Below are 13,303 nucleotides of genomic sequence, written 5' to 3' on the forward strand. Positions count from 1 at the left end.
AGCTTATTCTTTCTAAGAGGAACATACATACAGCTGGAAGTTGTCAGCATAACAATGAAAGGACACACCATATTTCTTAATTATTGAGCCGAGTGGTAACAAGTACACGGGGAATAAGAGAGGCCCTAAAACTGAGTGTTGAGGCCACCCCCATGTAAAGGGGGCAGAAGAGGACATACGGTCTCTGAGACCTACAAAAAGGTTCACTCATTCAGGGTTTGAACCACTCATATGACAGACCTTTTGCTCTGACCCACTGCTTTAGGGGAGAAACTGAAATTTCATGATCAACAGCATCGAATAGGACCGACGAGTCTAAAAGTACTAGAACCACACAATCACTAAAGCCTGTAGCTAAAACGATATCATTAAAAACTTTTAACAGAGCTGACCCTGAACTATGCAAAGCATTGAACCTCGACTGGAAGACCTCAAAGATGGAGATCTTCCAAAAATGCCACTAGCTGAATGTACATGATCTTTTCAAGCACTTTAGAGGTAAAAGATAGTTTAGAAATTGGCTTAAAATTGGCTAACATTTTAGGATAGACTGCAGGCCTTTTAAGTAACGGAGATGCTACAGTATGTTTGAAATGTCAGGACTGCTGCTGAGAAGTGCAGAACAGCTGGGCTTGTTTAAAGCATCACAGAACATCCTGGCTCTCACTGCAGTTTCCCGCAGACGCTCTCCTCCTCAGCATCCATCCACCTGCATCTCCAAACATCTGCAGAAACAGACCTGCACACAAACAGACACTCAACGTTCTGCTTCCATCAACTTTAGTTCTGTTGGGTTTGAAATAAATGGAATTTCTGCAAAACTTCAGAGCAGAGGTCAGAGAAGAGCAGAAGAAAGCATGATGGAGGGAAGACACTGTGGCTTTTATCTTGTTGGTACAAAAGCAGAGCGTAGCTGTGGGTCTGTGATCTGGATGCGAAGCGGTGGTTTGAGGTCAGAGGAAACGTCATGAGTCACAATGAGAAAACAGTGGAGCAAACTCATTTCAAGCCGAAACAGCTGATCTGCTCCGTAAAAGTCAAAACATCCTAGAAATGACAAGAAGGCACAAAAGAATGACATGTATTGAAGAAAAGAAAAGACGTTACTGGCTAGCGTAGCCTGTCCACTGAGTGCCTATTGAAGCCGATATAAAATTTGGACAAACCTGGAAAACGTGGATAAACCCATTTGGGGCCCGCTTGGCCTTGCAGGCTGGGTGTCGGTTTGCCAAATACACTGATGAGGCACATCTGTCTTTGGACAAAGAGATGGCATCTTGATACATTAGACCACCATGTTGGTGAAAATTCTCATTCATCTACAGGACTTTTTCTTGAAGGTGAGTCATGACAACTGGACTCAGTCCAGTTGTCATGACTCACCTTCAAGACATTAGACCAGCATCCATGAACTGTACGTTCCTGTAGATCAGGGGTGTCGAACTCAATCACACAAGGGGTCAAAATCCAAAACACTCCTGAGGTCACAGGACGAACAGGATAAACATTTATTGAACCCTCTAAAACTACATTTTAAAACCATAAATCTTTAACATAATTATGAACTAGTTATATAGCATTACCTGTGATAATCCTAGTGTGAATGCTGTAAGCTGAATTTGGCCGCTGAAGATGCTAGTGCTGATAGCTGAAAATGCTGAAGCTGATAGCCAGCTAGAATATTAGCTAAATGCCAAATTTGCCTGAAACAAATAAACGTAGGTTAGTCAAAACAACTACCATATGGATGAAAACAATAGCTAAACTTCAAAATGTCCTAACTGAAAAAAGTCTAAATTAGCCAAGACAGCTAGCATGTAGTTGAAATATTAGCTAAACTCCAAAATAGCCTAAAAAAATCTTAGTAAATGCCAAAATAGTCCAGAAAGCTAATTTTTAAAACTTTAAAACCGTAGCTTTTTCTTCTTCTTTTTTATTTGTTCTGTCCAACAGCCGAGCAAACAGACACAGGCTGAGAGCCTCTTGTGTTAGACAGATTTTACTGTCACAACACGGGTTTATTGGGTATAAAGCATGCTCAGTGAATGTCTCAGACAATGGAAAGCAGAGGATGTGATGCTGGAGGACAGAGCATCATGGGAGGACAAGCCCTGCATGGGATGTACCACCGGACAATAACTGAAGTGGCTGATATCAAGAAGTCCTACCAATGGCTAGAGATGGCTGGCCTGCAGGACAGCACAGAAGCTCTGATCCTGGCAGCACAGGAACAAGCCCTGAACACCAGAGTGATAGAGGCTCAGATCTACCACACCAGACAAGACCTGAGGTGTAGGCTGTGCAAAGAGGAAACAATCCAGCACATACCTGCAGGGTGGAAGATGTTGGCTGGGAAAGCAAACATGGAGCGCCACAACCAAGTAGCTGGAATAATATACAGAAACATGTACAGAATATGGACTGGAAACCCCAAAGTCAAAATGGGAAACGCCTCAGAAAGTGGTAGAGAATGAGAGAGCAAAGATCCTATGGGACTTCCAGATCCAGACAGACAGGATGGTAATGGAGAACCAACCAGACATTGTAGTGGTGGATGAAGAGCAGGGGAAAGCTGTTGTGGTGGATGTGGCAGTACCAAGTGATGGTAACATCAAGAAGAAGGAACATGAGAAACTGGAGAAATACCAGGGAGTCTGAGAGGAACTGGAGAAAGCTTGGAGGGTGAAAGTGACAGTGGTGCCCGTGGTCATTGGAGCACTCAGAGCTGTAACCTCCAAACTGGAGGAGTGGCTACAGCAGATCCTGGAAAGACCTCAGACAACTCAGTCCAGAAAAGAACAGGAACAGCTAAGATACTGCAGGACCCTCAAGCTCCCAGACCTCTGGTGGAGGACCCGAGATATGAGGAGAAACCACCATGGAGGGTGAGAGGGGTGTTTATATATATATAAAACTGTAACTTTTTAACATAATTATGAATAATAAAAAGTCAGGAATATTATTCCAGAATAAATCAACTTAAACCTTAAATAACTTTCAATATTTTACTCTCCATAAAAATTGTCAAAATTATACAAGTTAGAAATGAGCTCAAGATAACATCGGGTCATTAATAACAATAAAATGATCTGGAGGGCCGGATAGAATTACCTGGAGGGCCGGATCCGGCCCCCGGGCCTTGACTTTGTCACATGGGCTTTATTAATAAAATTGAATTGAACATTGAATTGTCTTTCTCAGGGATGGGTAACTCCACGGACCCTCAAACCCCCGTCAGCAGTCTTCAGGTCCTGCTCTTGCTCTACTGGCTCATCTTCGCGGTGGGTCTGCCACTGAACTGCCTGACCGCCTGGATCCTCTTCAGAGCTCCAGTGGACTCGGGCCTGATGGTCTACATGAAGAACATGGTGGTGGCCGACCTCCTCATGGTCCTCACCTTTCCTTTCAAAGCCCTGATGGAGGAGCTGCAGCTGTTGGTGCTCTACTGCCACTACGTCTCTGTGCTGTCGTCCGCCTGCATGTATGTGGAGATTCTGTTCATCGGTCTGATCAGCCTGGAGCGCTACAGCAGGATCTTCCAACACGCTTCCCGGTCTCCCAGCACCTCTTCCACCTGCAGTTCCAGGTTTGGTCTCATCTTGAAGCTGCACTGCCTGCAGAGACCCAGCGTTGCTCGAGTCCTGGCTGTCTCCACCTGGGGAGTCCTTCTGTGCTGCAATCTGCCCCGAGTTCTTCTGTCAACCAGAGACCCCCATAACTTCACGTACTGCTGGGAGCTGGAGATGCAGATGGGGAACCGCTGGCACTACGGGACGACGGTTTTCACGGCCTTCCTGTTCTGGATGCTGTTACCGGTCATGGTTTTCTGCTACACCTCCATCGCCGTGCAGCTGTACAAGTCCAACCGCCGCGTGCAACAAGACAGCCACAACATCTGCCGCAAGTCCAGCCGCAGCATCTTCAGCATCCTGGCCATCTTCTCTGTCTGCTTCGTGCCGTACCACATCTGCCGCGTGCCCTTCAACCTGAACCTGCTGAAGCCGTCCCTCTTCGGCAGGAACACCAACTTCATGCTCTATCGGCTGAAAGAGGGGACGCTCCTGCTGTCCTGCCTCAACGTCTGCCTCAACCCCGTCATCTACTTCCTGATGTGTAAGACCTTCAGGGAGGGTCTGAGGAGGAAGGTGTCCTTCAGGAAGAGGAGAGCTCAGACTGCCAGTCCGCTCCAGAGTGTCAGCAACTTCTGCGGTGAGAGGAGCGACCTGCAGGAGATCAGGAGTTCAAGAGCGCTCCGGAAATCAGAGTCCAACCTGTTGGAAGAGCCGAACAAATACGTGAAGTAGAGAGAAATCACAGAAACGAGGTCTTCTTTGGAGGATTTGGACTTGATTAATCTGGGAACTTGGAGAAGTGGTTCATGAAGAACTATTTCAAGCAACGACTGTTGTGCTCTAGCTTCTCAGGTCAATGTTCTGTCTCTGAAGATTCCAGTTGACTTGACAGCAAAATGTTCTTCTTGGTATGACGGACTGATGGTTTGCTACCCTCCATACTGCGTCTCAATGCCGCCTCCCTGTGGTCAGAGCTCGTTGGTGACCTGATTTTTGGGTTTCGTTTCAGTTCGATATCTGATCTGTGTTCATGAAACTACAAACACTGAAAAATCCTTTAGTCAATTTGCTAATAAGCAGTAACAGAGAAGATTGAGCTGACTCATTCCCAGCATGCACTGCAAAAACTAAATCTGAAGAATGAAAAATGATTGATGTTGAACGAGTTTTTGACTCATTTCTAACTATAAATAACCAATTCTTCTTAATTTAATTCTTCTTAATTTAATTCTTCTTAATTTTGGCACAAGACGTGTTTGACACTTCAAACGTGAACGAACATCTGCAGGAGCATTCACTTCTCCAGGATCCGGTCCGACGATGGAACCCGACGGTTGGGTTTGAATCATGGGATTTTATTATCCGGGACTTGTTCGTCTGTGATCCCACAGCTTCATGTTTCAGTCCCTCACCTCAGCTTTCTGTTGTCCCTGAACGCATCACGCTCGTCAGTCTGACGTCTTCTTCTCTAGTTTATTATTAAAAGGTCAGTTTTTGATTTTGAAGTGAACGTTTTGAGTCTCCGCCCCCCTCAGGACCACCAAGTCCTGCTCCTGACCTGCTCTCTGCTGCAGCCGGCGTGTTGTTGTGTTTCTACCTCATGTCAAACATCAGCCTCTCTGTTTTGTAACGACTCTGTCCTGAATTTGTTTATGGTTTTGTTTACATACGACTGTCATCAGTTTAATGAACTGGAGTTGGACTCACGTTTATTTCATTGAAGCTTCCTTTGTTTCTCCCACACGATTCTCTGGACTTTCTTCTGTCTGTGCAGACGACCCAAAAGAGGTGCAGATAAATTCTAGAACCGCTTCCAGACTCTGTCTCCCAAAAACCCAGGAAAGGTCAAAGGTCAAACCCCCCAGGGACTCGGTTTGGTAGGTCTGGACGGATGCCGTCCCTTTAAACTCACTGAAGTGCCGACCGTTTGAAGATGAATGAAGGAGAAATGAATAACTTGGGTTTAAGTCCGGCGTCCATCCGAGCCTCTTCCTCTTTAGATGGGCTGGTACCGGTACCGACGGTCCGGTGTGAACACCAGCGCTGAACGGCGGTTCCATTCCCGGTGAGAGCAGAGCATCAGAAGAACCAGCAGAACAAACCATCTGAGAGAATCCTGCAGTTCCAACAGCCGCTCACTTGGGGGCGCTGTTGTCCTGAACACCAGAAGGTAACCAGCAGCTTCCACTCCTCCGTTACCCAGCATGCAATTCCAAACTTCCACAAGATTCTCCTCAAACACAAGGAGCTAAAACACTTCCTTTGATTCTCTGTCTCTCAGAAAGTCCGTCTGCGTTCACACTGAAGTGAACCGGACCAGAATTCACCTGCAAGAGAACACGGACCCTGGTTCTGAGGAGGACCACAGTTCTAGACTAGAGCTCTGGGGAACTTTCATACCTGCAAAACCAAGAAGACCATCTGAAGAAACCACTTATGGATCGGACCAGAACCAGCCATGAATCGGACCAGAACCTTTCATGAATCAGACCAGAACCTGTCATGGATCAGGCCAGAACCTGTCAAGGATTGGACCAGAACCAGCCATGGATCAAACCAGAACCTCTCATGGATCGGACCAGAACCAGTCATGGATTGGACCAGAACCCGTCATGGATCAGCCCAGAACCTGTCAAGGATCAGACCAGAACTCATCATGGATTGGACCAGAACCCGTCATGGATCAGTCCAGAACCAGTCATGGATCAGACCAGAACCAGTCATAGATTGGACCAGAACTCGTCATGGATCGGACCAGAACCTGTCATGGATCGGACAAGAACCAATTACAGATCGTACCAAAGCCAGCCATGGATCAGACCAGAACCCGTCATGGATCAGGCCAGAACCAGTCATGGATCAGACCAGAACCAGCCATGGATCAGACCAGAACCTGTCATGGATCAGACCAGAACCTGTCATGGACTGGACCAGAACCAGTCATGGATTGGACCAGAACCAGCCATGGATCAGACCAGAACCAGTCATGGATCGGACCAGAACCCGTCATGGATCGGACCAGAACCAGCCATGAATCGGACCAGAACCTTTCATGGATCAGACCAGAACCTATGTTTGATCAGAAGTTTTAATCACATTTCCAGTTTTGATTCTTTTCTTTTAAACGTTAATAAAAATGTGATCACAACTGACCCAGGATGTTCCAGAGTTTCCAGTGAGATGAAGAAATGAACGTTGTGTGTTTTTGTGAACTTCCTTCTCGTGATGTTCTGTCGCTCTTTTCTCATCTCTGAATAAACCGACAACATTTGGGTCAGTCCGTCATCCTCTCCTACTCGGAGGTTCCGTTTTGAACTCAGACCCGTTCTCGGTGTACCCCGCCTTCGCCCAGCAGTAGTCAGGTTAGACTCTGACAGCCCCCCGACCCGTCAGGGATTAAACTGGATCTCAGTCTGACCTGCTGCCCCCTACAGGAGCCACAGTGTCACACAGTCTAACTCTCCATCTATGATGATTCCACGCTCTTTCTAATGAGTGAGAGGTTCTATTATCTGTGGATCTATATAGGAACCACAGCATGTGACTGGAGCGGTCACATTACAGGTTCAAATCCCGGTCCAGTTTTATCTGTGATGGACTGGAGGACGGTGCAGGTCAAGCCCCGCCTCCACCTGACGATAGGCTCTGAAAAACCCCACGATCCAGCATGTGAGGACGTGAGCAGAACAAGAACAGAACTTCTGATCAGAGGCTTCAATTACTGTCAGTTTGAGTCATGAAATGTGGTTTCCTGCTGCAGAGGAACAACGTTCCAGTGAGATTCAGACACCAAACGCTCAGCTGTGGTTTCCTCTTTAGTTCGGTCATGAGGCTGACATGACTTTGACACTCAACAGTAGAAGTTTTCAGAAGCTTCAGATGATCAACTAGAAAACAGTTTTTAGTTTGCAGCTTCAAATGGAGGCGGTACCAGACAGAGACCACGCCCACTTTGGTTCATTTTCCTCAGTCACCACTTTAAAGACCAACTGCAATGAAAATGCTGTTTGTGTTGTTTTAACAGGCTCTGCACATGTTTCTCATGATAGAGGACATTTATATAAAACATTTACGATTCAAACTGTTTCTGACTTTTTCTTTAAACAGGTCACATTGAAACCAGAGCAGATGAGAACCGGCGGTTTGAAACAGTTCAGGTTTGTGGAGCACTAACTGTCTCTCTTCTCCGCTACAACCAGGTTCATCCACCCGCAGACAAACAGGAAAAAACGTCTTTGTTTCCCCGTCTGAGCTGGAATCTGGATCAGAACTGTACGGCTGGATAGATCCGATATTGGCTAATGTTACCTTGGGTCTATGAGGTGCTATAAGCTCGCGGTAGAAAGTGTAAACAGATAAATGCTGGCTAATTTCTGTGCAAACAGTCTCACCATTCAGGCAAATATCTAATAAACTCCTGCTGCTCTGCAGGATGTATGTCTCAAGAAAACCACACAAGCTTTTTGATTTTGGCTAAAACAAAATAATAAACAAAATAAAAAAAGCATAATATGAATCTCTACATCCTAAAAATGTCACATTCCAGTGCAGCTGATGCTCAACATGCAGGAATCAGGAATTTTCAAAAAATATTTTCCAAGATCCAAACGCTCTCAGTTCTCCTCATTCATCGACCTCGTCACTGCTCCAGTGGGAGTTAAAGACCAAAGGAAAAACTGGGAAAAAAAAAAACATAGTTTCTCTGCAGTTTTATTTAGCTGAAAGAAAAATATTGTAAAAATACCAAAAAGTAGAAAGAGAAGAAGTGAAACGTAATATTTACAAACCTGACATCTTTAAATCTAGAGATAGCACTGGCAGTTTATAAGGATTGGCCCCGCCCACAGACCAGCTCCCTCCCATTAAGCTTGATACTGATTTGATTCAGGCAATATAAAGGTCTTCCGAAACCAGAGTTTGGGTCCTTTAACCAAAAGAAGAAGAACTGAAAGGTAAGCCGAAGAAATCGAACAGAAAAGAAATAAATAAAAACAGAGATTACGACGAAAAAGAATAAAGTCAAACATCTGTAATGTTAGTGTCCAAACGCAATCTCCTCTGTGCACGTCAGGGTGTGCACGTGAGCGTGTGCATGTGAGCAGTCTGTTTTTAGAGGGCAGCATAAACCTCCTCCTCCTCCTCCTCCTCCTCCTCCTCCCTGTGAACAGAAAGCTGCTCCTCAAACTGGCTCTGCCATCACCTCCATCAGCACTTTGGCATGTCTGCATGTCGCAGCTTGAAGCCTCAAGCCTCAAACCTCTGATTTCCCTCAGACTGAACCTGATGAAGATCTTTAAATCTGTCCCCAAACGCCGTTTAGAAACGTTTTTATTCCGTTTCTGTAGCAGCAGTTTTCCATCATCACCCATGTCTCCGGATGATCCAGGTCTGACCAGACCTCCTCCTCCACAGAAACCTCCTCTGATCTGCCGTGATAGGCCGGGTGAACTCCCATGAACCCTCAGGCCGTCTGTGTAAGCCATGGATCTGATCCGCCGGTCCACAGGTGGAACAAGAACCGCTGAGTCCGGAACAAGAACCGCTGAGTCCGGCTGTCGGCTAATTTCCGTCTTCTGGAACCAGTACTGGACGTTCCTGTGGAGGCTGAGAGGAGGGAGCACTGCTGGGGTCTGCCAGTCCAGAAAAACTGTCTGTAACCGACACAGCATGATACCCAACAGAACCACAACAGAGACTTGTTGAACTGAGGGAGACCACCGTCGGGTTTGTGGACTGATTTTTGACTGAAGTGGATTAAAAGGAACCGCTTGTTCAGCAGAACATGGTTGGAATGTGTCCGTCTGCTGCTGGAGCCCAGAACCAAGGAGCTCCAGGGATGCAGTCAAAGTCCAGACTTCATCTGGGTTCTGAGGTCTGGACCCCTGAGGTCCCCATCATGACTGATGACTGAACTTCAACACATCTGGTCTACCTGGAAATACGGATCTGTTGATCCAGGTCTTGGACCTCAGTGTGAATCCAGACAAGAACTGGATACCTGCAGAAGAAACTCGCATGTTTTTATGTTCAGGAGGACTTCCTGGTGATGCTGCCCCCCCCCACAGAGTAGCTGATGGACCTGCAGTGGTGTGAAGATCCTCATAAATCTGTAAACTACTCGGATCTTTGGCGCCTCCACCGGGTCTTTGGCGCCTCCACTGGGTCTTTGGCGCCTCCACCGGGTCTTTGGCGCCTCCACCGGGTCTTTGGCGCCTCCATCCTCTGTTTTCCTCTTGAGCTGCACACAGATCAGATCTCTCGCTCACAGCTGCTGCTGGTCTTGGTCTGCAGCTTCAGGTCGGGTTTGTCGTGTGGTTTTCCGCTGACGGTCTTGATTTCAGCAGATGATGCTCTGACAGGCTGAGCTTCAGCGTGAGTCGTTCTGTTCTGCAGGTTTTTGGGTTGTTTTTTTCAGGGGAGGGAGGCGGCTTTGACTTGCAAATGAGCAGCAGAAGGGACAGAAAACTCTGGCACATGAGCAACACATGCGCTTTGTTTCTCTGCAGCTCTTCCTCCTCCCCGCTCCCCCCAAGCTGAGTTCTTCCTCCTGTGAGCGCTGCAGAAGGAAGTCCGCTTCTCTCCACACCCTCACACGGACGGGCGCACAGGTGAGTCCTGCAGGTAACCGCTGCCTCTGGATCCCAGCTGGGAGACTTCTGCCTCAGAGGAGACGTGAAGAAACCAACCAAGAACGCTCTTCTCTGCACTTTTCATCCAGACCTGAGACTTCCAGACTTCATGATCATCAGAGAACAGGTGAGCGGCGCTCCTTTCATTTACCCTTTGACATACTTGGAGAATTCCTGATGTTTCTCAGCCGTTGAGGTCACAGACGTGCCTCAGGATGTCTCTGTAACGGTAAAGAAGTCTTCCACCTTCACTGTAAGCAGAAGGTCAGACTCTACGCAGACGATGCCATATTTTCAGTGTCTGATTATTAAGAACAAATGTTAGGATTTTTTTTTACTTATCATCATTCTGTGAAATTTTACCAAATACTATTGGAGGCTCAGTCAAAATGTCAGTTGAGTGGAAAAGTTCATCAGCATGACTCCGCCCCCTCTGACCACACAGTACGTTTTATGAATTTCAGAGCTTCCATTTCTCTCCCTGAGAAAGTGGTCGCTCAAGTTCTTTTATGACAGGAGAATCTATGTTTTCGTAAACATCACGTGACGTTTTGATGTCCGCTGATTCTGGGAAACACACCGTTCTAGTTCAGCTAGATCCCCCATCAGCATTTGACACTGTTGACCATCGGATCTCATTGAAAAGTATGTCAGGGTCAGCTCTCCGCTGGTTCCCTCTTACTTATCTGGTCAGACACTTGCTGTGTGGTGTTCCTCAGGGCTCTGTTCTGGGTCCTCTCTTACTTCTGTAATACATGATCCCCCTTGGAAGGATCATCCAGGAGTTCAGCGATGTCTCCCACTGCTTCTTTGAGGATATCCAGCTATATTTCTCTTTTAATCTATCTGAGACACAAACTGGACTCTGAACTACCTGATTCAGATTAAACAATGTTCTCAGTAAAAACTGCAGCTAAACTCAGAGAAACAGAAACACTAGTTATTGCACCCGATGACGCCAAACTGGGAATGAAGCAGCACTTGGATTCTCTTGGTCAGCCTGTCCAACCAGCCTTGGAGACTTGGGAGTCATTTTGACAAAGATCTGACGCTGGAGCAGCACTCCAGACATCTGTTTCCTCCAGGTGAGGAACGTTTCTAAACTCAGGAAGATGGTGTTATATGAAGATCTAGAACTTCTTATTCATCCGTTTGTGTCTATGCGGCCAGACTACTGTAGGGGTGTGTATTGGCAAGAGTCTGTCGATACGATACTTATCACATTATGCGTATCACGATACGATACAGATCGCGATAAATCTGGAGAGTAGAAGGACTAGTGCTGTTACAATTATTTTAATAGTTGACTAATCACCGATTATTTTTTTTCCAATTAGTCGACCAATCAGGTCATGAGCAAAGTGGATGTAAAACACATCTAAGCTATCATTAGCTTTAAGCTAACTACAAACTGCAAGTATCTGCGATAATGCTAGTGTGAATGCTGTAAGATGTGCAGCTGAAGATGCTAAAGCTCAAATATTAGTTAAATGCCAAATTAGCCTAAAAAATAAAAAAGCCTAAGTTAGCCAAAATACCTAGCACGCAGGTGAAGTATTAGCTAAACTCCATAATAGCCTAAAAAACAAATAAAACCTAAATTAGCTTAAAACAGCTAGCGTGTAACTGAAATATTTGCTAAATTCCAAAATAGCCTAAAAACCTTAATAAATGCCAAAATAGTCCAAAAAGTAACAAGAATGTCATTATAACTTCCATCTTTACTACACTCTGACTCCATATCATATAAAGTAGCGACTAATCCATCCATCCATCCATTTTCTTGACCGCTTTGTCCCTTTCGGGGTCGCGGGGTGCCGGAGCCCATCCCGGCTACTGAAGGGCGAAGGCGGGGTTCACCCTGGACAGGTCGCCAATCTGTCGCAGGGCCTCAATCACACACACATTCACTCTCACATTCACATTGGGCCAATTTAGAGTCACCAATGAACCTATGATAACGACTAATCGACTATTAAATTAGTCGTTGACTATTTTAATAGTCGATTAGTCGTTGATTAGTCGACTAATTGAGTCTCGGTTCGGTACATATCCCAAATAAAAAGTAGTAGTACACGTCTCATAACAACAAAAACCACAAGACGAACATTTAACACAAGCTGGTTCTCTTGAGATCTTGTTATTTTGGTCAGTATGTGGAGCTGCTCAAAGAGGCTCAGTGCTGCCAACTAGTGGTCGGGGTTTAGGTGGAAAAAGAGTCAGACGCTCATAAATAATTCATTAAATATTGTTGTGTCACATTTTAAATCGATACAAGTATCTTCAAATGAAATCTGGCGATACATCTCCAAATTCCCTACACCCTTAGACTACGGTAGCAGCTTTCCTGTCGGGATCAGGAGCCGTCTCGGCTGCAGTCGATCCTAAACTCTGCTGTGAGGATCTTGACCCGCACTCGGAGAAGATCTCTCCCATCCCGGTTTCTTACTGTTATCAATATAAGATATTGGTGCTGATCTTTAGAGCCCTCATGGTCAAGCTCCTCTGTCTGTGGATCAGAACCTGTTGCTGGTCCCTCACACGCTTTGGGAGCAGAGGACACGGATCCCAATCTTTCCGGGCTGTTGCTCCTAAACTCTGGAATGAGCTCCCTCTGTCTGGACTCCAAAACCTTTTATTTTGTTAAGAGTTTTAGCTGAAACTATTTTTAGTTTTGGCTTGAGATGATTGTTCTATGCGGTGCATGTTCTTGTCTTTTACGTTTTTTTTGCTTGTGAGGTTTTTGTCTTAAACTTTTTCTTGTTTTGTGTGACTCTGTCATAAAGCGAAATGCATCTTTCCTGTATTTGAATGTTTGAGATCAAACAAAAATCGGTCGTGAAGTTTCCATTTCTCAGTTTGAGTTGTAGATTTCTCCTGTAGTTACAGTTACTACCAGAACTCTGAGTCAAACCGATCCTCTCAGCTCCAACCATCAGCACCCGTCTGGTTACTGGAGCTTCACGATGTTCTCTGGGCATCTTTGAGTCCCAGAATAAAGTGATTATAGAGCTAAACCATCCATCCATCTTCCTCCGCTTCATCCGGGACCGGGTCGCGGGGGCAGCAGTCTAAGCAAAGATGCCCAGACTTCCCTCTCCC

General features: G+C 45.9%; 2 protein-coding genes across 2 annotated transcripts in view; both read left to right on the plus strand.

Annotated features, from left to right (window-relative positions):
• Positions 1 to 3,203: 3,203 nt before the first annotated feature.
• LOC112149416 (P2Y purinoceptor 14-like) lies at positions 3,204 to 4,464 on the plus strand. Its single transcript, XM_024277082.2, has one exon. The coding sequence runs from the start codon at positions 3,204 to 3,206 to the stop codon at positions 4,302 to 4,304; it is 1,101 nt and encodes a 366-aa protein (XP_024132850.1). The 3' UTR covers positions 4,305 to 4,464.
• A 4,040-nt stretch (positions 4,465 to 8,504) lies between these two features.
• Positions 8,505 to 13,303, plus strand: part of LOC112149083 (P2Y purinoceptor 14) — a 10,721-nt gene continuing 5,922 nt past the window's right edge. Inside the window, exons 1-3 of the mRNA XM_024276543.2 lie at positions 8,505 to 8,524; positions 10,079 to 10,180; positions 10,291 to 10,328. The gene's annotated coding sequence lies outside the window, so the exon portion shown is untranslated. The remainder of the gene's footprint in view (positions 8,525 to 10,078; positions 10,181 to 10,290; positions 10,329 to 13,303) is intronic.

Source organism: Oryzias melastigma, linkage group LG13, assembly GCF_002922805.2.
Source record: "Oryzias melastigma strain HK-1 linkage group LG13, ASM292280v2, whole genome shotgun sequence".
Classification (NCBI taxonomy): Eukaryota; Metazoa; Chordata; class Actinopteri; order Beloniformes; family Adrianichthyidae; genus Oryzias; species Oryzias melastigma.

What these genes read in the sequence shown, in the direction of transcription:
- LOC112149416 (XM_024277082.2), top strand. Translation starts at nt 3,204, where the DNA reads ATGGGTAACTCCACGGACCCTCAAACCCCCGTCAGCAGTCTTCAGGTC.